This window comes from Macaca fascicularis, chromosome 13, assembly GCF_037993035.2.
Source record: "Macaca fascicularis isolate 582-1 chromosome 13, T2T-MFA8v1.1".
NCBI classification, from domain to species: Eukaryota; Metazoa; Chordata; class Mammalia; order Primates; family Cercopithecidae; genus Macaca; species Macaca fascicularis.
In genome coordinates this window covers 59,982,929-60,008,282 of record NC_088387.1, presented here as the reverse complement: position 1 = coordinate 60,008,282, position 25,354 = coordinate 59,982,929, and the positions used below count along the sequence as shown (strand labels likewise).

Genomic DNA, 25,354 nt, shown 5'->3' with positions numbered 1-25,354 from the left:
GGATGGTTTTGATCTCTTGACCTCGTGAGCTGCCTGCCTCGGCCTCCCAAAGTACTGGGATTACAGGCGTGAGCCACTGTGTCTAGCCTTTATTTAACTTTAAAAGCAACACTGAGGGTTAAATTTCTCTAATTATTATTATTTTTTTTGAGATGAGTCTCGCTCTGTTGCCCAGGCCGGAGTGCAGTGGCATGATCTTGGCTCACTGCAACCTCCGCCCCCTGGGTTCAAGCAGTTCTGTACCTCAGCCTCCCAGGTGGCTGGGATTACAGGCGCCTGCCACCATGCATGGCTAATTTTTTTGTTTTTAAGTAGAGATGGGGTTTCACCATCTTGGCCAGGCTGGTCTTGAACTCCTGACCTCGTGATCCACCCGCCTCCACCTCCCAAAGTGCTGGGATTACAGGCATGAGCCACTGAGCCCAGCCAAATTTCTCTAATTGTTATGGAAACATAAAAAACAAACATGATTTTTATTTATTTTTATTTTTATTTTATTATTAATTTTTGTTTTGTTTTTTTTTGTTTGTTTGTTTGTTTTTTTTTTTTTTTTGAGACGGAGTCTCACTCTGTCCCCCTTGCTGGAGTGCAGTGGCCGGATCTCAGCTCACTGCAAGCTCCGCCTCCTGGGTTCAGGCCATTCTCCTGGCTCAGCCTCCCGAGTAGCTGGGACTACAGGCGCCCGCCACCTCGCCCGGCTAGTTTTTTTGTATTTTTTAGTAGAGATGGGGTTTCACTGTGTTAGCCAGGATGGTCTCGATCTCCTGACCTCGTGATCCACCCGTCTTGGCCTCCCAAAGTGCTGGGATTACAGGCTTGAGCCACCGCGCCCGGCCTATTATTAATTTTTGATATGGAGTTTCGCTCTTGTTGCCCAGGCTGGAGCGTAAGTAATGGCGTGATCTCGGCTCTCCGCAACCTCCACCTCCCAGTTTCAAGCGATTCTCTTGCCTCAGCCTCCTGAGTAGCTGGGATTACAAGCATGCACCACCACGCCTGGCTAATTTTGTGTTTTTAGTAGAGATGGGGTTTCTCCATGTTGGTCAGGCTGGTCCTGAACTCCGGACCTCAGATGCTCTGCCCACCTCGGCCTCCCAAAGTGCTGGGATCACAGGCATGAGCCACCGTGCCTGGCACAAACATAATTTTTACACTGAAAGGTTTTGCAGATAGAACCTCTATCTGCAGTAAGAGGGAACATACACAAATAAGCATGATGCAAGGATGTGATTGTATTTGTAAATAAAATTGTGAGTAAGCACCTGAAGATAGATTAAGAGATCTCAGTTCTTTCTGGCAGGCTTCTTGGAGATGCCATTTTTGCTTCTTCTGAAGAGAGTATAGCATATTTTAGACTGAGATGAAGGGTAGCATATACAGCATTCTGAGTTAAGAACAGCATGGGTGGGGCAGGAAAAGAGCGGGTTCAGGAAATGGTGAATAGTCCAGTTTGATCACAATATGAAGGTAACCAATGTGGAGTCTTGGTGGAGGAGGCAAGAAAAAAATGAAACAACCTTCTATTCTTATAATCTTTCTAACTTTTATTCCTGCTCTTAAGCAGGATGTACATTTTTAAATGACAACAGAGTTCATACTTTCAATTATCTATGTAATATCATGGTCTGTGAAGAAAGTGAAAATGAAGGGTAACAACAGGGTAGAAGCAAAGGAAGGAAGGACGGGAGAAATAACTCTCAGCAGTGGATACAGTGGACACACGTGTTAACAGCCTCCTTATTGCCAACTGCCTGGCAATATATTTCACAGGCCATGTTTCAGGTTCAGGTGCTCCCTGAGCTGTAGCGCTTCTCTCTGACTTTCATGTTGTGTGCCAAGGTGTTATGTAGTGATTCCTGGCATTTGTACTGGTTCTGTTTTCTGTTTAGAATGGAACCCTCCTATCCTACTTGACTGGGACATTGACTCTCTCTAGCCTTACCTGTTAATCACAAAAGGACAGACCTTTCATCTGCTTGTAGATACGTGAAGCTGGCCATTCACTTGCTGTAATTTTTATTTTTGGTAGACCCTAAGGAGCAATGAAGTCAATTAATTGGGAATGGTGTGTTTATTTAGGGAGATGACATCCTATATATAAATACTCTTGTTTTGCTAAACACTGCCTTTTTTTTTTTTTTTTTTTTTTGAGATGGAGTCTCGCTCTGTCTCCCAGGCTGGAGTGCAGTGGCACGATCTCAGCTCACTGCAACCTCCACCTCCTGGGTTGAAGCAATTCTGCCTCAACCTCCTGAGTAGCTGGGATTACAGACACCTGCCACCACACCCAGCTAATTTTTATATTTTAGTAGAGACGGGGTTTCACCACATTGGCCAGGCTGGTCCCGAACTCCTGACTTGAAGCAATCCACCCTCCTCGACCTCCCATAGTGTTAGGATTACAAGCGTGAGCTACTGTGTCCAGCCCAACACTGCTATTTTAATCTGCTTTTTTTACTCACATTATAATTCAACTTCTTATAGATATGAGTTTGCATGATGTTTATTGTTATTGCTGTTAAGCTTGTGGATATGCTCAATTCCAGTAAATCCCAGTTTACTGAAAGAGCATAATCTAACTATGAAGATCCATCACCTTTTGTATACCTTGGTCTGTATTCACTACTGCCCTCTGGTGATGATTTTGTATTTCTTCATTGGAACTTTAAACAAAAACTTTTAGGCTGGGCGCTGTGGCTCATGCCTGTCATCCCAGCACTTTGGGAGGCCGGGGCGGGCGGATCACCTGAGGTCGGGAGTTCAAGACCAGCCTGACCAACATGGATAAACCCCGTCTCTACTAAAAATACAAGATTAGCCAGACGTGGTGGCGCATGCCTGCCATCCCAGCTACTTGGGAGGCTGAAGCAGGAGAATCTCTTGAACCTGGGAGGTGGAGGTTGCGGTGAGCCAAGATCACACCATTGTACTCCAGCCTGGGCAACAAGAGTGAAACTCCATCTCAGAAAAAAAAACTTTAATGAAAATTCTCATTTCGTGTTGTCTGTTACTAATTTGTATACTCTAGTACTCAGTTATATCAATCAAATGTTAATTTATCCAGGTCGGGCTCAGTGGCTCATGCCTGTAATCCCAGCACTTTGGGAGGCCGAGGTGGGCGGATCACCTAAGGTCAGGAGTTTGAGACCATCCTGGCCAACATGGCAGAAACCCATCTCTATTAAAAATACAAAAGATTGTCTGGGTGTAGCGGCAGGTGCCTATAATCCCAGCTACTTATGAGGCTGAGGCAGGAGAATGGCTTGAACTTGGGAGGTAGAGGTTACAGTGAGCCGAGATGGCACCATTGCACTTCAGCCTGGGCAATGAGCAAAACTCTGTTATTTATTTATTTAGAGACAGGGTCTCACTCTGTCGCCCAGGCTGGAGCGCAGTGGTGCAATCATAACTCACTGTAGCTTTGAACTCCTGACCACAAGTGATCCTCCTGCCTCAGTCTCCCAAAGTGCTGAGATTACAGGCATGAACCAGCCTGCCTAGATCCTATTTTAGAAGTCTAGAAATACTTGCAACAGCGTATAGTGGCCTTCCTGTTCCACTCCTGCCCTCTACAATTTGTCCTCTGCATAGATACCAGTGATCCTTTAAAAAAATGCGTTATACCTCCTTACTCTCCTGCTTTCAACCATTTCATGTTCCTGGCTTCACATCAAACTTAGAATAAAATTCAATCCTTTTGCCCTAGGCCGTGAGTCCTTACATGATCTTACCCTTGCTCACTTCTCTGATGTCATTTTCTCATTTCCAGCACTCTAATCTTGTCCTTATTTAAACATGTGAAATGTTTTTCCTGTAGATATTTGTATGGCTTGTTCATTTGTTTAATTCATTCCTTACCTGAACGTCATTTCTTATGAGTTCTTCCCTGACTTATATTATAAAGACCCTCATCCTTCCTTCCTCTTTCTTTTTACCTGGCTTTACTTTTTCTTCATACTTAGTATTACATGAAATTATATTATGTATTTATCAGCTTATTTATTTGTTAACTATTCTACTAGAATGTAAGTATTAAGAGGGCAGGACTTTATTATTATTATTGTTTCTTCTTTATTCCTTATACCTAATACTGTGTCTGGCATGTGGTAGGCACTTAGTAAAAGTTTGTAGAATAAGAGAATGAATTGAGAGTGTTTAAATGTGGAGATTGCTATTAAGAAGATTGGCATAGAGAGAAAACATATACCACTTAGTATAAGAGGAAAGCTAGGAAATGTAGTACTTTAAACCAGGGGTCAGCAAACTGTGTCCTGTGGGACTAATCTGGCATGTTGCCTGTCTTTAGAAATACAGTTTTATTGTAGGCTAGGTGTGGTGGCTCACGCCTGTAATCCCAGCACTTTGGGGAGACCAAGGTGGGCAGATCATGAGATCAAGAGATGGAGACCATCCTGGCCAACATGGTGAAATTCCATCTGTACTAAAGATACAAAAATTAGCCGAGTGTGGTGGCATGCGCTTGTAGTCCCAGCTACTCAGGAGGCTGAGGCAGGAGAATCGCCTGAACCTGAGAGGCGGAGGTTGCAGTGAGCCGAGATCACGCCACTGCACTCCAGCCTGGCGACAGAGCGAGACTCCATCTTAAAAAAAAAAAAAAAAAAGTTTTATTGTAACATGATTACATGCTGATTTAGTTACATCTTGTCTGTAGTAGCTTTAGCCACTCTAATAACAGAGTTGAATGGCTGTGATAGAGGTCATGTGACCTTCAAAGCCAAAAATATTTACCATCTGAATGTTTACAGAAAAAGTTTGCTGACCCGCGAGGTGGCACAGGCCTGTAGTAGCAGCTACTCCAGAGGCTGGGGTAACAAGATTGCTTGAGCCCAGGAACTCAAGGCTATAGGGCATGCATGGTCACGCTTGTGCATAGCCACTGCACTCTAGTCTAGACGACAGAGGGAGACTCCATCTCTAAAAATTTTAAAGCAAAAAAGTGGCCATGCTCAGTGGCTCATGCCTGTAATCCCAGCACTTTGGGAGACCAAGGCGGGAGGATCGTGAGGCCAGGAGTTCGAGACCAGCCTGGCCAAGATAATAAAACCCCATCTCTACTAAAAATACAAAAATTAGGCCGGGCGCGGTGGCTCAAGCCTGTAATCCCAGCACTTTGGGAGGCCGAGACGGGCGGATCACGAGGTCAGGAGATCAAGACCATCCTGGCTGACACAGTGAAACCCCGTCTCTACTAAAAAATACAAAAAAACTAGCCGGGCGAGGTGGCGGGCGCCTGTAGTCCCAGCTACTCGGGAGGCTGAGGCAGGAGAATGGCGTGAACCCGGTAGGCGGAGCTTGCAGTGAGCCAAGATCACGCCACTGCACTCCAGCCTGGGCGGCAGAGCGAGACTCTGTCTCAAAAAAAAAAAAAAAAAAAAAAAAGAAAAATACAAAAATTAGCTGAGCATAGTGGCACCCGCCAGTAGTCCCAGCTACTTGGGAGGCTGAGGCAGGAGAATCGCTTGAACCTGAGAGGCGGAGGTTGTGGTGAGCCAAGGTCGCGCTAGTGCACTCCAGCCTGGGCAACAGAGTGAGACTCCATCTCAAAAAAAAAGAGAAAAGTGGCCAGGTGTGGTGACTCATGCCTGTAATCCCAGCACTTTGGGAGGCCGAGGTGGGCGGATCATGAGGTCAGGAGATCGAGACCATCCTGGCTAACGTGGTGAAACCCCGTCTCTACTAAAAATACAAAAAAATCAGCCGGGCATGGTGGCAGGTGCCTGTAGTCCCAGCTACTCGGGAGGCTGAGGCAGGAGAATGGCGTGAACCCGGGAGGCGGAACTTGCAGTGAGCTGAGGTCACGCCACTGCACTCCAGCCTGGGCAACAGAGTGAGACTCCATCTCCAAAAAAAAAAAAAAAAAGTATGGTGTGCTAACCTCTGCTCCAAACATCTGTTCTCAAACTCATAATGTTTATTAATATTTGGAAACAATATATATAAATTATGTTTTGAAATTGGTTACTTGATAAATATCTAAAAACTGGAAATGGGCACTGTTTGCTGTTTGGTCCCTTTGAGGAATTTCACTAGGTTGTTCTTTAGACTTGTGAGATCTGTAGTAAATTAAAAATGACCTCCAGCCTGGCCAACATGTGAAACCTTGTCTCTACTAAAAATACAAAAATTAACCAGGCATGGCAGCGTGTGCCTGTAGTCCCAGCTACTCGGGAGGCTGAGGCAGGAGAATCGCTTGAACCCCGGAGGCGAAGGTTGGGGTGAGCCAAGATCGCGCCACTGCACCCCAGCCTGGGCAACAGAGCGAGGCTCCGTCTCAACACAAACAAAAAATAGTAATAAGATATTAATGATAATAAGAAAAGATTATAAGAAATAATTGTGGTTGGGCGAGGTGGCTCATGCCTGTATCACAGCACTTTGTTTTTGTTTTCTGGGGGTTTTTTTGTTTTTGTTTTTTGAGACAGAGTCTTGCTCTGTTGCCCAGGCTAGAGTGTGGTGGGGCAAACTGGCTCACTGCAGCCTCTGCATCCTGGGTTCAAGCGATTTTCGTGTCTCAGCCACCCAAGTGGCTGGGATTACAGGTGTGCACCACCACGCCTGGCTAATTTTTGTGTTTTTTGTTGAGACGGGATTTTACCATGTTGGTTAGGCTGGTCTCAAACTCCTGGCCTCAAGTGATCCACCCGACTGGGCCTCATGTTTGGGATTACAGGCGTGAGCCACTCACTGTACCTGGCCGAATTCTTTTCTTTTCTTTTCTTTCTTTCTTTCTTTTTTTTTTTTTTTTTGAGATGGAGTTTCGCTCTTGTTGCCCAGGCTGGAGTGCAGTGGTATGATCTAGGCTCACTGCAACCTCTGTCCCCCAGGTTTGAGCAAGTCTCCTACTTCACCCTCCCAAGTAGTTGGGATTCCAGGTGTGTGCCACCATGCCTGGCTAATTTTTGTATTTTTAGTAGAGAAGGGGTTTCATCATGTTGGTCAGGTTGGTCTCCACCTCCTGAGCTCAAGTGAACTGCCTGCCTTGGCCCCTCTAAGTGCTAGGTTTACATGTGTGAGCCACTACGCCCAGCCCGGATTATTTTATCTCTTTTTTTTCTATTCTCTTTCTTGCACTCTGATTTTTCAAATGTTAGACCTCCTAGACAGATATTCTAATTTTCTCTTTCTACCTCATTTTTCATGTGTGTTTTTTCCCACTTTTTGATTGACTTCCTTAACTTTATCTTCTAGCCTTCAAACAAATTTAAAAATTGGTTAAAGGTTCTTGAGAGACATAGTCTCAGTCTGCCACCCAGGCTGGAGTGCAGTGGCATGATCATGCCTCACTTGTAGCCTTGACCTCTTGGGCTCAAGCAATCCTCCCACCTCAGCCTTTTGAGTAGCCTTTTGAGTAGCTCACCACCATGCCTGGCTAATTTTTTTATTTTTATCTTTTTTTAGAGACAGGATCTCCCTGTATTGTCCAGGGTGGTCTCAAATTCCTGGGCTCAAGGAACCTTCCCTCTTTAGCCTCCCAAATGCTGGGATTACAGGTATGAGCCACCACACTTGGCCTTTTGTAGCCTTTGTTTAACTTATTTATTTTATTTAGTTTTTTGATTATTACAAATAAAATAGAGATGGGGTCTTATGTTGTTCAGGCTGCTTTTCAACTCCTGGGCTCAAGTGATCCTCCTGCCTCAGCCTCCTAAAGTGCTGGGATTACGGGCATGAGCCACTGTGCCCAGCCTATTTTTTTATTTATTTGAGACAAGGTCTCACTCTGTTGCCCAGGCTGGAGTGCAGTGATGTGCACATGGCTTACTGCAGCCTTGACCTCTCGGGCTCCAGTGATCCTTCCACCTGAACCTCCTGAGTAGCTGGGTCTACAGGTGTGTGGCACCACACCTGGCTAATTTTTTTGTATTTCTTTGTAGAGACGGGGTTTCATCATATTGCCCAGGACGGTCTCAAACTTCTGGACCTAAGTGATCTTCCTGCCTTGGCATCCCAAAGTGCTGGGATTACAAGCCTGAGCCAGCACACCTGGCCTCTTTTGGCCTTTTAATTGAGTTTTTCATTTGATGATTTAAATTTCCAAGAGTTATCTTCTCACAAGAACAATATACTACTATGTTTAGCCAGCAATCTCTTCTTTATTTCAAACACAAGATGGAGTATACTGTATATAACTTTCTGCATTTTGCTTTTTAAATTTTATTTATTGATTAAAGATAAGGTTAAGCTCTGTGGACCAGGCTGGAGTGCAGTGGTGTGATCATAGCTCACTGTAGCCTTGACTTCTGGGGCCCAAGCGATCTTCCTACCTCAGCCCCCTGAGTAGCTAGGACTACAGGTGTGTGCCACCATGCCTGGCTAATTAAAAAAATTTTTATTTTAGCAACAGGGTCTCCCTGTGTTGTCCAGGCTGGTTTTGAACTCCTGGGCTCAAGTGATCTATCCACCTTGACCTCCCAAAGTGCTGGGATTACAGGCATAAGCCAACATGTCTGGCCTGTATTTAGCTTTTTAAAAATTTAATCGTCTCAACTGTGATTTTTAAATGCACTATTAGGAATGTAGTATTAGGAATTTAGTCCATTTGTACCCAGCACTCGAAGCTCTTTTTAGAGGCTTTTGAGAAACATTGTATTGCTAAGACATTTTGGGGTGTGATGTAAATTGTGAAGAAGTTAAATGCCTACAGAGGAATATGCCTCTTTATATTTTAAATATTCCAGTAGTTTGATGTTTTGCATATGTAGTGTGTATTATTTTGAAAGCAAAATTTGATCCTACTTGCTAAATACCTGGAAAATTTTTATGGAAAGCATTTGCAGTAAAACAGAAGCTTAGAAGTGCATTTGGGGCCGGGCACAAAGGCTCACTCCTGTAATCCTGGCACTCTGGGAGACTGAGGTGGGTGGATCACTTGAGGTCAGGAGTTTGAGACCAGCCTGGCCAACATGATGAAACCGCGTATCTACTAAAAATACAAAAAAATTAGCTGGGCACGGTAGCATGCGCCTGTAATCCCAGTTACTGGGGAGGCTAAGGCAGGAGAATCGCTTGAACCCGGAAGGCAGAGTTGAGATTGTGCCACTGTACTCCAGTCTGGGAGACAGAGCCAGACTCCAGCTCAAAAAAAAAAAAAAAAAAAGAGTGCATTTGGTATCAAGTTTACAAAATGACTGAAGTTCACTATGCGTTAGTGATGAGTTTTTTAAAATCAAAGAATGGCATTATTAATGAATGGTATTAATATTATCATGTATAACCTTTTCGATAGAGTGAATTTAAGGAGAAACTTCGCTTATACATTTTGGATAGCATATGTTAATACAAAGTTAACTTGAGTATAAAATAATGGATGTAAAATATATAGTCATAAAATGTTTATATTAGGAAACAGAAGAGACTGGTAACTTTTGACTTCTTAGGTCATACTTTTAGGTTTCTTTTGTATTCTGTCTACATCCTTACCTATAAGCAGTAATTCTGTTTTTCTACTGTAGGTGGCAGTGGAATATCAGCTTGCCAATGTACTGATAAAATATGCTAGAAGCAACATCATGTTGAAATGTTCTTTCTCTGGAATGTTTCTAGTTCAGAAAATGCTCAAAAGTTGGCTACTCAACAATAAAAATTTCTTATCCAAAAAGATGTCTAAATATTTGACTTGATTTTTTAAATTTAGAAATACCATTTTCTGGAAAATTTAAAGTTCTATAAATATATTCCTTTTAATTTTCTAGTTTTTAAGCAACTAAGTTTTGCTAATTTCACTGAACATTTTTGAGACTTTAGATGGCAGTACATGAGACATATTCTTCATTCTCTGAAGAATAGACAAATGACTGATGTTACTTTTTTATATCACTGGACATCACATGATAAAGCAGCAATTGCAGATTACCCAGCTGGGATTTGTAGAGTATTTTAATAGACGCAGGTGACCTGTAATGAGGCCAAATGTCCTGTAAATCTTTTTTCTCTTTTCTTAGTTTAGGGCAAAACCCATTTAATTAATCTATTTTTGGTTTTCCTTTTCTCAAAGTAACTATTCTGGGCCTGGAACCTTGACTTGGTTGGGTTAAAGGAGTGGCTGAGTAAGGAGATTTTAAAGGAAATGTTTGTCTTTGATTTACCTATTAAATGCATACTAAACCCCTAATATGCTGAACCTTGCTCTATACACAAGGTAAATGTCACTGTCCCTATCTTATATATGATAAATGCCAAGAGAAAGGTATAAATGATGCAGTCTGGTGGAGTGGATCCTTAAACTGCAGAAACATGAAAAAAAAATCAGGATTTTTTTTTCGTCTTAATAAAACACCCACATTTTTAGCTCTATCTTAATTTAGAATATAGTTTTTATAAATTTGGACTTCTATTATGCTTCATCTTTGACAAACATTTATGTTTCAAGTAAATGTTTAAAACAATAATTTTAGAAATTTGGAGATGGTTTCTGTTACCTGTGCTTTATTTGTAAGATTAATCTTTTTTTTTTGAGATGGAGTTTGCTCTTGTTACCCAGGCTGGAGTGCAATGGCTCGATCTCGGCTCACTGCAACCTCTGCCTCTCGGGTTCAAGCGATTCTCCTGCCTCAGCCTCCAGTGTCGCTGGGATTACAGGCATGCGCCACCATGCCCAGCTAATTTTGGATTTTTAGTAGAGACAGGGTTTCTCCATGTTGGTCAGGCTGGTCTTGAACTCCCAGCCTCAGGTGATCTGCCTGCCTTGGCCTTCCAAAGTGCTGGGATTATAGGCGGTAGCCACTGTGCCTGGCCTGGGCTTCTTTTTCTTGTTTCACTTTTTTTTTTTTTGAGGCAGGGTCTTGTTCAGTCTCCTGGCCTGGAGTGTGGTGGTGCCATCGCAGATCACTACAGCCTCTGCTGCCTGGGCTCAAGTGATCCTCCCACCTCAGCCTCTCAAATAGCTGAGACTCCAGACATGCACTACCACACCTAGCTAATTTTTGTATTTTTTTTTTTTTTTTTTTTTTTTGGTAGAGGTGGGGTTTTGCCATGTCGACCAGGCTTCATTGCTTTTTTTTTTTTTTCCATTGAGTAGAGAACCAATTTTTATCTATTCACAGACAGATTAATTTTACAAGTTTTATATTGTTTAATTTGGCTCTGCTTTGTCCATACAAATAGATTGTGATGTAGGAACTGGTGCCCTGAGTTTTGCTTCTTTTAAATGCCTTTATAACGGAGAATTGTTTTGTTTTAAAGCTGCATAGCACATAATTAAATAAATTGGAATATTTTCCTCCCTAAGTTGTATACCTCTACTATCATTTGTCTCATCTTTTACAGCTTCTCCAATAGTTCTTTAAAGGTCTAGTACAGACTGGGTGCAATGACTCATGCCTATAATCCCAGCACTTTGGGAGGCTGATGTGGGAGGATTGCTTGAGCCCAGGAGTTCAAGACCAGCCTGGGCAACATAGGGAGACCCTGTCTCTACAAAAAATAAAAAATTAGCCAGGCATACTAGCCCACATCTGTGGTCCCAGCTACTGAAGAGGCAGGAGGCCAAGGATCACTTGAGCCCCAGAGGTCGAGGATGTGCAGGAGGGTCACTGGAAAAAGATCTAATACAGCTAGTGCAATATTTTTCTGTCTTTTCTTTTTTTCTTTATTATTATGTCATTTAAATTTCCACAGGCTCAGGAATTATTCTCCTGTTGTAGACCTATGAATTTCAGCTGGTAGTAGGGCTATGGTTATCAGAGATGACCTCTAAGCAATTCTGATTCTTGAGCAATAATTTTTTTTTACACAAAAATGTTAATTTGTGCAATGAAGTTGGATACTATGCTAATCAAGTACTCTTTCCCAAGAGAAGGCTCCATGGACCATCAGCAGTACTGCAGAGAAGGTTCTAAAAATAAAGAGGGAAAGAAAGAACATACTTTTTTTTTAAACTTTGTAATTACTTCTGGAGACTCTCCCATACTTACATTTCTGAGCTGGCCAAAAGTGTTCCTCTAGAAAAGGCTAAATTCTTTCCCTATGAAGTTAAAGGCTAAGGTGTTGCATAGATTTTAATAGGAAATATATATGGTGCTTCATTATGGGTTATTTTTTCTTCTTGCTGATGAAGAAAGGAGTCCTATTTAAAATTATGAGAACTGAGATGGTAAGTAAGTTACGGGTAAAAGTAACCTGGCAGAATAAAAGCCAGTAACAATGAGCTTCTAGTACTGAAGGGTGTAATTTAGAAGCATCTTGAACATTTGGTGCTCTGCTTGTGTCATAAATAGCCACTTGACAGCGGATCCAAATTTGTTTTGATTTTCCAGTGAGTGTAGAAGGAATCCTAACCCTTAAAGATTTTTCCTAGAGAAAATCCTGGAGAGAGATATGTTTTTATATATATATATAAATGTGTGTATGTATACATATATGTGTATGTGTGTATATGTGTATGTGTGTGTGTATATATATATAATTTTTTTTTTTTTTTTTTTTTTTTTGAGATGGAGCCTTACTCTGTCACTCAGGCTGGAGTACAGAGGTGTGATCTTGGCTCACTGCAGCCTTCACCTCCCGGGTTCAAATGATTCTCCCGCCTCAGCCTCCCGAGTAGCTGAGACTGCAGGTGCGTGCCACCATGCCTGGCTAATTTTTGTATTTTTAGTAGAGATAGGGTTTTACCGTGTTGGCCAGGCTGGTCTCAAACTCCTGACCTCAAGAGATCCATCCACCTCGGCCTCCCAAAATGCTGGGATTGCAGGTGTGAGCCAACATGCCAGGCCTAAAAAATATATTTTTGATCTTCAATTATAGTACTATAGAAGTAAACATTTGTAACCATTTAAAATGTGTTAAATTCTTGGGTTTAGTCGTTTACAGAAATATTAAATATTGAATCTGAATATATACTGTTGGTCATTGTTTCTGAGAACTAGACTAACCCAGTATTATTTTAGGGGAATGGTGATTGACAATTTGCTTTCACCTTTCTTTAACTGCCTGTTTGCATTATTAAAAAAAAACAACCTTGATCTCTAAGAAACAGCCATTGTGTTTCTTAGAGGTGCAAACCAGAAGATCGGTTTTTTAAACCATTATTTAACTTTACAGTTATTCTTGTTCTTTATTTAAATTTTTTTTTCCAGGACCACCGATAAGAAGACTGTTTTTCCGTCGATGTGTTCTGTAGAGTATTTTGGATTTGAACATATTTGTTACCATTTTATTATAGTAACAGATTATACAAGAAAAATTGTAGAAAATAATTAGTTTTATAGCCCTTTTAATACAGAAAATGACTAGGTCTTGGTTTTATAATGCTTTGTGTTATGATATTAGAAAACTTGGTGATTTTTGGCATTTAACTGTGATGTGGAATTATGTTTTGGAGAAATCTGGGCCAACGCAGGGAAAATTCTTAAGTTTTACCCTAAAAGCGGACTTTTACCTTGTTAATCTGGTTTTGAAGATTGTGCTTCCATCCTATTTTTATAGGATTGTGGCAGTTTTTTGTTTGTTTGTTTGTTTTGAGATGGAGTTTCACTTTTGTTACGCAGGCTGGACTGCAATGGCATGATCTTGGCTCACTGCAACCTCTGCCTCTTGGGTTCAAGCAATTCTCCTGCCTCAGCCTCCTGAGTAGCTGGGATTATAGGCATGAGCCACTACGCCCGGCTAATTTTGTATTTTTAGTAGAGATGGGGTTTCACCATGTTGGCCAGGCTGGTCTCAAACTCCTGACCTCAGGTGATCCACTCTCCTCGGCCTCTTAAAGTGCTGGGATTACAGGTGTGACCCACCATGCCCGGCCTAGGATTGTGGCAGTTTTATTATAAAAATTTGTGATGTTTAGTTCTTTCCCCTTATGTAACTTTATGCAACTTGAAATTGATTAAAATAGACAAATGTGAAGTAATTCCACAGATACTATTAGTTGTAATTACTTTTAAAGACCCCATACAGGCTTCTGGCCAAAGATTATATATCCAGTATTTAGGAGAAAGATAACAAAGGGGGATATACATCTGTTTGGAGGAAAATAATTAAGTCGATTATTCATAGAACCACCATTGACTTTGCTTTGCATGGTTTCTGGGTTAGCATGTAAATCTGTTCTGGAGTGACTAAAATTGTAGATCTTTTTGTTGAATAACAGTGTAATTTAATATAATCCTAATGTAATGTTCTGTAATCAGACTTGGGTAATGTGGAAGGCAGCAAATTGCTTTCAAGATATCTAGCCTCAAGAGATTTTGCTGAAGCAGATACTAAGCTGTTCTTTTAGGCATTTGGAGTGTGAAGATTTGGAAGCTTACTTGATTAGTGGACTCTAAAACAGAAACTGCCACTTTTTATGGGATATCTATCAAGATTTTTAAATTATTAAATTATAAACCTTTAATATTTCATTAGATTCGGTGTAGTCATTAATTTTCTTCTGTCTGGGTGGGTAAACTAAATGATGGATGATGCAGAATTGTATTCCTTTTAGTCAGGTGGTAAATAGTGCTTAATTCATTCCTGTATACATTAAACTATGTGTAAAATATAGTGCTAGGTATTGAGGGGCATATACAGATGAGGAAAACACTGAATTTCTCAAGGAATACTAGGAGAGATGCACATCTAGCTAAATGATTAGAATTGAAAGCAAAATAAAAGCCTAATGAATGAGTTGTAATAGGCTATAGCAGCTACTAGGATATAACAGTTACTAGACTGTAACAGCTTTTAAGTTAGTATTAGGAAATATTTCAACAAACAAAATAAGGGGTTCTGTATAGGAAGAATAACATTAAGACATGTAACTACAGAAATGTGTGTTGAGTTCAGGGATACCAAGATCACTGTGAACTATGTGAGATAAGATGATAAAGGGGACCTGATAGTCAAGAAAGCTGACACATTTGGACTTTATTTTGTGGGGAGCAGGGAGCCAGTAAAAAAGTTTTAATTGGGCAAGTGACATAAACTCAGATTTATATTTAGAAAGAGAATTTTTTTTTATTTTTTTGAGACAAGGTCTGGCATTGCCCAGGCTGGAGTGCAGTGTGGCATGATCTCGGCTCATTGCAACTTCCTCCTCCCAGGCTCAAGCCATCCTCCTGCTTCAGCCTCCTGAGTGGTTGAGACTGCAGATGTGCACCAGCACACCCAGTGAATTTTTGTATTTTTTGTAGAGATGGGGTTTTGCCATGTTGCCCAGGCTGGTCTTGAACTCGTGCTCAAGCCATCCACCTGCCCTGGCTTTCCAAAGTGCTGGGGTTACAGGTGGAGTCTAGAAAGAGAATTTCTTGAATAGTGTGAAGCGTGAACTGTTTCAGTGTAGCTGCCAAACCATGTCACTCTGCAGTGTTTCAGGTGGGTTTACTTACTGGTGAGGAGACTGTATGGAGCCACCCACTCTTACCTCTTGTAAGGTTTGATTAAATTTCTGATTTCCTTAGCTAGCTATACAGCATCTCTCTCTGAGGGGAAAGTGGACAGGAGAAAAATGGGAGGAAGCAAGGGAGTGGGCTGCTGCGCGTGTTGGGCTTGAGAACGAGTAAGTGGTGGAGATGGGGAGGACTCAGAGTCGGAGGCGGGATGATGGGAGAGAGGGGGAAAGAGAGGTAGAGCTGGAGCGGAGGCATGCGGTAGGGGGTCATGCTGTTCAGTGGAGGATTAGGATGTTGAGGAGGGGAGAAATCGGCAGGATCAAAGGAGAGGTCGTCGGCTAGGGCTATTGGGGTGAGGGGAGCAGGAGGCGAGTCAGGTTTGGAGCGGGTGAAAAGAATTTGGAAAGTAGAACCGGACTGACAGAGGGAATGGCAGTTACAGTGAGTTAAGAAAGCCCGAATATAAGGAATCTCAGACCATTTCCTATTGCGATGGCGAAAGTGGTAAAGTGCCGTTTTCGGGCCATTGGGAGCCAATGTCCAATTGATACTGAGGCCATGCGGTATTGCAGTGAAAGATAAGCCTCTTAGAACAGATCTCTGAATGGAGGCCGAGAGCATTGAGGTCACGGAATGGAGGAGAGGGGGGTAGAGGAAGAAGAGACTGTCGTTGACAAGGACGACAGGAGAGGGTGTCCCCTTAACCTGCCGGCTGCTCCATCACAGAGGAGGCAGCACCAAGCTTACAGAATGAGGGGTTTATTTGGGGAGGGGAGTTTGAGGGAGTTCTTTGGTATGGCTGCATCTGGGGTTTGTTTGCTGGTTAATTTTGCCATATATCACCTTGTGACATTTATTACAGGAGGGTGTAGGTAAAGTTTGTTTATGCTTCCTATGACCTCCCCCGTGGGGTCTGGATGGTTTGTAATTGGGGTTTGCTTATCGCAGCAAGGTCTTATAAGTGAAGTCTGCTGGCTTCACTGCGGAGCCTAGACAAGGGCTTTTTTGTATTTTTTAGGAGAGACGGGGTTTCCCTGTGTTAGCCAGGATGGTCTCGATCTCCTGACCTCGTGATCCACCTGCCTCGCCCTCCCAAAGTGTTGGGATTACAGGCATGAGCCACTGCGCCTGGCGAGTTAGTGTTTTTTAAATTAAACGGATTAATTTGCGTAAATAATATACAAGTAAGACTGTCCCCTTTATAAGGTTAGATTTTAGTTATTTGTCTTTGAGAGCCATATCCAGCTACAGTGGAATATACTTTCAGACACGATGATAATCTGTCAAAACACAAAATTACAACTAATTTGGTTTAAAGATCTTAAGAAAGAAAAATAGAACCTTGGAACCCAAAACTCACTGTGCAAAAGGGAAAGTTAAACTTGGGATCTGAGTCATCAATACAATTTTCCTTTTGTTGCCAAATCGATAGCTATAATATCACAACCCCATGTCATAGCCTCATTTCTTCTACTCTCTTTTCACGTTTATCTTATGTAAAATGTAGATGTACTGAGCTTGAGACAATACATAGTTGGCTTTTTCCTTTACTTCCTCTTTTCTCATGTAAAATATAGATTTTTCTGAGGCTAATTGGAGTTTCACAAGAATGTAACCATCTGCCTCACTGCCTACCTGTTCTTTCTTTTATTCCTCCCTCCTGCTTGCTCTTTACTCTTTAAATGCCAAACTTCACAAAACCTCCTTTGGAAAAAGTATAGGTCACAGGTGCCTCTGTGTTTTGTTTTTCCCCTGGGCACATCTTCAACCTTGGCTAAATAAACCTCTAATCTATTAAGACTTGCCTCAATCACTTTTGGTTTAACAATCTCAATTGTATATTTGCAACTCTAAAATTGGGCAACACTTCATTCAATAAAATAGAATAAATGTTACCATGAATTGAGCAGAGGGGGTTGGTTTTATAGGCAGAAAGGGCTGAATAAAGCAGAAACAAAGAATAAAATGCAGAGTGATCATTTCAAAAAGTTACTTTCCTTGTAAGGCAGTGATGGGGAGATAGAACAATAGAAAAATAATTGACATCAGGTTACTTCAGGCTACCTTTTTTGTGTAAGGATTGAAGCAAAGGAAACTTCATTCTCATGCTAATTGAAGACTGAAACTGGCCTTTTGGGGAAATTGGCTGTTATGGCTCTGTCCTCATTCCTTGGGTCAGATAACAACTTAGTTTTAGTAGTGGTGATGTGAATTTTAGCGTGGGTGACTCCATTTTTATTTTTAGTGTTGTCTATTGGGACCTAGTGGAGTAGATTAGTCCAAAACAGTGGCCTTCTGAAGGTTTTGTTTTGTTTTGTTTGAGACCGAGTTTCACTCTTGTTGCCCAGGCTGGAGTGCAATGGCTCATTGCAACTTCTGCCTCTTGGGTTCAAGTGATTTACCTGTCTCAGCCTCTCAAGTAGCTGGGATTACAGGCACACGCCACCACGCCCGGCAGATTTTTGTATTTTTATTAGAGACGGGGTTTCATCATATTGATCAGGCTGGTCTCAAACTCCTGACCTCAGGTGATCTGCCCTCTTCAGCCTCCTAAAGTGCTTGGACTATAGGTGTTAGCCACCCCGCCTGGCCAGTTTTTTTTTTTTTTTTTTTTGAGATGGAGTTTTGCTCTGTCACCCAGGCTGGAGTGCAGTGGCCAGATCTCGGCTCACTGCAAGCTCCGCCTCCCGGGTTCACGCCATTCTCCTGGCTCAGCCTCCCGAGTAGCTGGGACTACAGGCACCCGCCACCTCGCCCGGCTAGTTTTTTGTAATTTTTAGTAGAGACGGGGTTTCACCGTGTTAGCCAGGATGGTCTCGATCTCCTGACCTCGTGATCCGCCCGTCTCGGCCTCCCAAAGTGCTGGGATTACAGGCTTGAGCCACCGCGCCCGGCTTTTTTTTTTTCTTAAAAACCAGTGTGATAGTAACCTTTTGTAAATTTTAATTAACAAATTCTGTAAGAAGTAATATAAAGCAGGGAGCTATTTATTTATTCATTTATTTCGAGACAGAGTTTCCCTCTGTTGCCCAGCCTGAAGTGCAGTGGTGCGATCTCGGCTCATTACAACTTCCGCCTCCTGAGTTTGCAATTCTTGTGCCTCAGCCATCTGAGTAGCTGGGGTTACAGGTGTGTGCTACCATGCCTGGCTAATTTTTGTATTTTTGGTAGAGACAGGGTTTCATTTCGTCATCTAGGCTGGTCTCAAACTCCTGGACTCAAGAGATCCGCCCACCTTGGCCTCCTAAAGTGCTGGGATTACAGGTGTGAACCACTGTGCCTAGCCTAGGGAGCTATTTAATATCTATTTTCAGTATCCTGAAGAGCTAAGCATACATTTTTCAGTTTTGGAAAAGGAATTTGTCACGTATTGACATTTTCAGGAATACAACCTTTATAGGATCCAGGACATGCTACCCCAAAATGTTGTACCTTGACATATTTTTTTCATTTTTAAGACCAGTCAAGTGAAGCAGTGGGAATGGAGAAGGAACAAATAAATTTGTAACTGGTTGTGATAAGCTATAAACCCACCTTGAATATTTTTTAGGCTGAAGGCATTTGAGAAAATAGCCAAACAGGAAGGTCTCTCACACCTTTTCCTGCCCTAGTCCCCTGAAGCAGGTCCCAAGATCCTCATCTGAGATGTCAATCTTAAAAAAAGGATGCTAGAAAAAACTATGTCTATACATGTTGCGTTTACTGAGGAGTAGAAATAAGGATTATAACCTGGAATGCATGGAATGGCAATCCACCAGTGCATTCCATGAGGGAAGGGTAAGGGAAGCTTTTATTAGCAAAAGAGATTTACATAAGCTGCTTAGGAACGGAGTTCATTGGTTCCAGAGGTTCAAAGCCAGAGTTGTTATCAGTTCATTGGTGGAGATGCCCTTACTGGGCAAGTGTTCTTCTGAAAACATTTTATCTGAATTACATGTCCGAGATAACTGTTTCCAGTTCAATAATTATTTGAATTACTGCAGTCCTAAAGAATGTCTAGTGATAAACCTTATCAAAGCAGGAGATGTGTGAAGGACACAGAACGACTTTTAGAAAGTCCTTGGAAACTGTTCTTATCTGACAAGCATGGGCCTCCTCTTCTTTGGGCGTTCCCAGCTCTATTTTGTCTGGGTCTAGCAAAAGTTAATTTCATCTTGCTATCTGCAACTTTCACAGAGAGGTGTCCTTCTTATACCTAGAAGAAAGGAACATCTCTAACTCTGAAGACACGTAGACATCAAGAAGAGTCTCAGCAAATGGACTTTAATACATTTCCCCTAGTTTATTACCATTAGATCATACTTTTTTTGCCCTATCATATTTCTCCACGACTCTCCTCTCTCCATCAAACCTAGCATAACAATATTCAGGTTCAACTGTTTCTTCAAATCTACACTTATGAAAGCTCCTGTGTCATATACAACTTAAATTTGTAAGGCCAGGTGCACTGGCTCACACCTGTAATCCCAGCACTTTGGGAGCCCAAGGTGGGAGGATCACTTGAGCCCAGGAGTTCAAGACCAGCCTAAGCCACATAATGAGACCTGGTCTTTACAAAAAATTAGTTGGGTGTGGTGCCGCATGTCTGTGGTCCCAGCTTTTCTGGAGGCTAAGGTAGGAGGATCACCTGAGCCTGGGAGGTCAAGGCTGTAGTGAGCTAGTGAGCTGTGATTGCACCACGGAACTCCAGCCTGGGTGACAGAGCAAGACCCTGTCTCAAGAAAAAAAAAAAAAATTGTGTGCTTTTCTTTTGTTCACCTGTTTTTTATCATAAGGGACTCAGCCATAAACCTAAGATAGGGGGAGGGAAAGATATTTTTCCTCCCCTACAACCTTTTCTGTGTAATTATGCCCAGATGTTATGAAAAGTCCAGGTGACTGCTATTGAGGTTCAGGAAAAGGAGAAATTCTCTGAGAGGGGGAAGCCAGCTGACTGCCAGGACAGTCTTTGGTTGGCAGAACTTGTAAAGTGACCAGGATTCTGCATTGATACTTTATAAACCTCTTTTGCTCTGGCATCCAGAACTGATTAGTCTCTAAGAGAATGATCCAAAGAGACTTCTAAGGCTGGTCATGGTGGCTCATGCCTGTAATACCAGCACTTTGGGAGGCCGAGGCAGGCGGATCATGAGGTCAGGAGTTCGAGACCAGCCTAGCCAACATGGTGATACTCCATCTCTACTAAAAATACAAAAATTAGCCAGTCGTGGTGGCACACGCCTGTAATCTCAGCTACTCGGGTGACTGAGGCAGGAGAATTTCTTGAACCCAGGAGGTGGAGGTTGCAGTGAACCGAGATAATGCCACTGCACTCTAGCCTGGGCGACAGAGCAAGACTCTGTCTCGGAAGAAAAATAATAAATAAAAAATAGCAAGAGACTCCTAAGAGACTGTTGGATAAACCAGAGGGTTGTTTGTGTGTGTGTGTGTGGTTTGAGCTCACCTATCCATCAGAATTATTTGTATCCATTGTTTAAGACACCTTTTTTAAATGTTAAGTCACCTGGAATACTAAGATAATAGCTGGAAGATTGCTTGATAGGCATGGAATTGAAGCATTGAAGCAGAGGCAACTGAGGCAGTGTGTGTCTTTGGGGTTCTTGGGGGACGAAACAAGTTTCAGATACGATAAGTGTTACATTAATTAGGTTCACACTACATAGGTATGCTAACTCATACTGAAGTTGTGAGGTTTCTCAGTGGCTCCATAACCAATTATATATGCTCAAACTTGTGGCTTATTGTGACTGTCAAATATGTAATTAACATTCAGCGTACACACAGGCAGTAATTAAAGGAGGATAGGCTGGGTGTGGGGGCTCGTGCCTGTAATCCCAGCATTTTGGGAGGCTGATGTGGGAGGATCACTTGAGGTTAGGAGTTCGAGACCAGCCTGGCCAATATGGTGAAACTCCATCTCTACAAAAATTAGAAAAATTAGCCAGGAGTGGTGGTGCATGCCTGTAGTCCCAGCTACTCAGGAGGCTGAGGTGAGAGAGTCGCTTGAATCCAGGAGGTGGAGGTTGCAGTGAGCCAAGATCATGCCACTGCACTCCAACCTGGGTGACAGAGTGAGACCCTGTCTTAAAAAAATAAATAAAAATAAAAATAAAATAAGGGAGAGTAATGGACCACAGAAATGGCTTGGGAAAACAATATGCTGACAGACAAGTTGAATGGGTCTTGGGAGTCCTTTGGATGCTGATCACATAGGAGGGTTGCTGCTTCTTTTTGGCAAAGCCTTCAGTGGCAGCTGCCAAAATTGGAAGAAGTCCTCGAAGTTCTCATGGGCAGAGCCTCTAAAGGTGTCTTGGACTAGCCTTATTCTTGCTGCTTTTATGATCCTCCTCAGATTGGTCTATTCTTCATTATCTCAGCTTTGTTTCACTTTTTATGAGTTCATTTCAGGTGTTGGATGGTAATGGGCAACAGTAGGTGCTATATTATTACCTCAGTCCATTACCTATATGTTTAAAAGGCTTTGAGGGGGTGAACAGCTTTACTGTGGGCTCAATGCTACTTGACATAAGTACTTGGGTAAAATTCCAGAAGGCTTAGTGAAAAATGTTAGTTTCAGTTAGGAAAGACAGCTTTGAGGAATTAGAATTTTGAGAAGATATGTACCAAAGGAACTTTGCATTTGAGGATGGTAGTTGCAGGATTTCTATCCCAGTTGTATGCCTCTGAGACTTTGAAAGACTCCATGGTCTTTGTTGTTGTTTTTTCTGAGACAGGGTCTTGCTCTGTCACCAAGGCTGGAGTACAGTGGCGTGATCTCAGCTCACTGCAGCCTCAATCTCCTGTGCTCAATCGACATGCCCGTGTTGGCCTCCCAAAGTTCTGGGATTACAGGTGTGAGCCACCGTGTCTGGCCTTTTCTTCCCTCTCTGCTTACATTCTTAATTATTCTCTAACAGTAATGTCTAAATCTGCAAAGTTCTTTGGATAAAATGTATACAAAAGGCACAAGTGGATTTATAAAGTCAGTACTTCCATTCATGGCATTTCCTTGCGGTTATTTCAGTTGTCTGAATTGCCAAGAGATTCGAATACCACTTATGTTTTACAGGCCCCTCAATAGTAAAACAGGCAGCTATATTCTGTGCTTGGAGCTCAAATGAGAGGTGTAAATAAAAGAACCATTGGCTTTATATTCTTTTTTTTTTTTTCCATTTCTTGGTTCACCATAGATGTAGGAGAGGTTGGCACTATAAGAAGCGAAGAAAGAACAAGTGAATAAGTGCTATGGTTTGAGTGTGTTCTCCAGATTTCGTATGTTGGAAACTTAATTCCCAAATTTATATGTTGATTGGTGGTGGGGTCTTTGGGAGGTAATTAGGATTAGAAAAGGTCATGGTGAGATGGGATAATTCCCTTGATCCCGTTGCTGTACTTGTGACAGGGGTGTGGCTTGTTTACTTGGCTGCCGTGTGCCCAAACCCCTTGCATGAGGGAGCATGTGAGCAAGTGCGGGAATGAGAGCAAATGAATGCTGGAAGCAGCTGGTTGCTCCTCCCTGGCGGGAATAGGTTCTGTGTGGACCCCGCAGCAGCATCCAAGCATGTTACAGCCAGTGCTGTCTTTCAGCTCTCCTGTCCAGGGATGACCAAGTGCCAGCCAGCTCAGTCGAGGGTCAGAATGGCAGCCCCTGCCCTCTCGGCACCTGGGTTCTTGTCTGGCATCTGGGAAGAATCAGGTCACATGAACAGATTGAAGGGTAGTATATGTGGAGGATTTTATTGGTCAATGAAAGTGGCTCTCAGCAGGATGGGGAGTTGGAAAGGGGATTGTGTGGGAAGAAGGTGATGTTTCCCTGAAGCCCAGCTGTCTCTGGCTGGGCCCCTCTCCAAAGCTGCACATCTGAAATTAGCTGCGTCTATCCATAGTCTCTGATGCTCAGTTTCTTCTCTGCTTGCCAGTCAGCTGCTTGTATCCACAATGCTCAGCTCTTGTATCCCCATTGCTCAGCCGCTTGTATCCCTAACACTCAGCTGCTTGTGTTGCTCTGCCAGCTGAAGTGTTTTTTTTTTTCAGGGCGGTGGAGGTATGGGGGCTAAGGATGTGGCAGGACAAAAAGTCAACATTTGGGCAGAAAACCAGGTCAGCTGTTTTCACTTAGTGCTGTGGTTCCAGGCTTAAGGGTGGGGTTTAGCCAGAACCCAGCCCTTCTGTATCAATGTAGGGGTGAGCCATGATGGGACTGGTGGCTTTATAAGAAGACAAAGAGAGACCTGAGCTGCCATGCTTTTGACCTCTTCCCACGTGTGATACCCTCTGCCATAGTAGTAAGAAGGCCCTCAGCAGGTACGGCCCCTCAACCTTGGACTTTGCAGCTTCCAAAACTGTGAGCTAAATAGTCTCAGGTATTCAGTTACAGTAAAAGAAAATGAGGCTGGGCGCGGTGGCTCACGCCTGTAATCCCAGCACTTTGGGAGGCCAGGGCGGGCAGATCACAAGATCAGGAGATCGAGACCATCCTGGCTAACATGGTAAAACCCCGTCTCTACTAAAAATACAAAAAAAAAAAAAAATTAGCTGGGCATGGTGGTGGGTGCGTTTAGTCCCAGCTACTTGGGATGCTGAGGCAGGAGAATGGCTTGAACCCAGGAGGCAGAGCTTGCAGTGAGCCGAGATCGTGCCACTGCACTCTAGCCTGGGTGACAGAGCCAGCGAGACTCTGTCTCCAAAAAAAAAAAAAATAAGGACAACGACAACAAGCAACTTTTGTTTTTGTATTTCTTTTTTCTTTTTCTTTCTTTCTTTTTTTTTTTTTGAGATGGAGTTTCGCTCTTGTTGCCCAGGCTGAAGTGCAATGGTGTGATCTTGGCTCACTGCAACTTCTATCTCCCGGGTTCAAGCGATTCTCCTGCCTCAGCCTCCCAAGTAGCTGGGATTACAGGCATGTGCCACCACGCCCGGCAAATTTTTTGTATTTTTAGTAGAGATGGGGTTTCTCCATGTTGGTCAGGCTGGTCTCAAACTCCCAACCTCAGGTGATCTGCTCACCTCGGCCTCTCAAAGTGCTGGGATTACAGGCGTGAGCCACCGCGCCTGGCCTTTCTTTTTTGGTATAATCCAAAATACCTAAATCCAGTTTAAGCATCCACAACTATGTATGTTTAAATACAAAATTAATTTGAAATAGGGGTGTGTGTCTGGGGGTGGTGGGGGAATGTGAGAGGTAGTATAGAATGAAAAATAAATTCCAGTTATTAGTATCTCTTGAGTGGGACAGTTGGGACATCTGTCCTGGAAGGGCCGTGGGGATGGGTTTTCATAAAGAATGAACCATGGGATGTCCACAGGAAATGAATTTTGCGTCAGGCTTGAGGGAAAACTCATTTGAAGCCTTGAATGCTCCTCTAGAGTATCAAAATGAAGGAAGAAACTTGTAAGTAAAACTTATTTTTGTCTTTTGAAAGGCTTAATGAGTGGCCCTGTGTGATGGCTCATACCTGTAATCCCAGCACTTGGGGAGGCAGAGTCAGGAATATTGCCTGATCCCAGGAATTCAAGACCAGCCTGAGCAACACAGGGAGACCCTGCCTCAAAAAAAAAAATTTTTTTTTTTTTATAAAGGCTTAACAAGTTTAAGTTATGGAATGAAAAAAATTTCAATTAATTCAATGGTAGGCTGTCATGAAAACAAAACATTTCAATTAAGCAAGAAAGGGATGTGAAATTGAGAGGCAAACAAAAAGGAAAAGGGGCTAGTTAGTACAGCAGTCACTGGTTTATCTGTATAGGGAGGGAAAACTATTTTTCTCTCAACCCTCATTGGTTCTTTTCTTTTTTATTTAAATTGAGACAGGGTCTTGCTATGTTGTCCAGGCTGGTCTCATACCCCTAGGCTCAAGCAATCCTCCTGCCTTGGCCTCCCAAATTGCTGAGATTACAGGCATGAGCTACTGTGCCTGGTCGCCTGATAAATTCTTAATTGGAATAGATTCCTGTAACAAAGGACAGATTAACAGGAGAAGAACAAGGTTATTTCCTGGAGCAGAGCATGGAAGATGTGGGTGTTCAGT

At 42.6% G+C, this 25,354-nt stretch overlaps 1 protein-coding gene across 6 annotated transcripts in view; it reads left to right on the top strand.

The window, feature by feature from the left end:
• COMMD1 (copper metabolism domain containing 1) overlaps window positions 1–25,354 on the top strand; it is a 241,566-nt gene that overhangs the window by 21,288 nt on the left and 194,924 nt on the right. The window contains exon 1 of one of the 6 annotated variants that reach the window (XM_045369211.3): window positions 636–23,426. The exons of the other annotated variants lie outside the window; for them this stretch is intronic. Within the exon in view, the coding sequence (XP_045225146.2) occupies window positions 23,373–23,426 (54 nt within the window). The 5' untranslated portion in view covers window positions 636–23,372. Of the gene's footprint in view, window positions 1–635; window positions 23,427–25,354 lie in introns of those variants that run through there. 6 annotated transcript variants of the gene reach the window in all.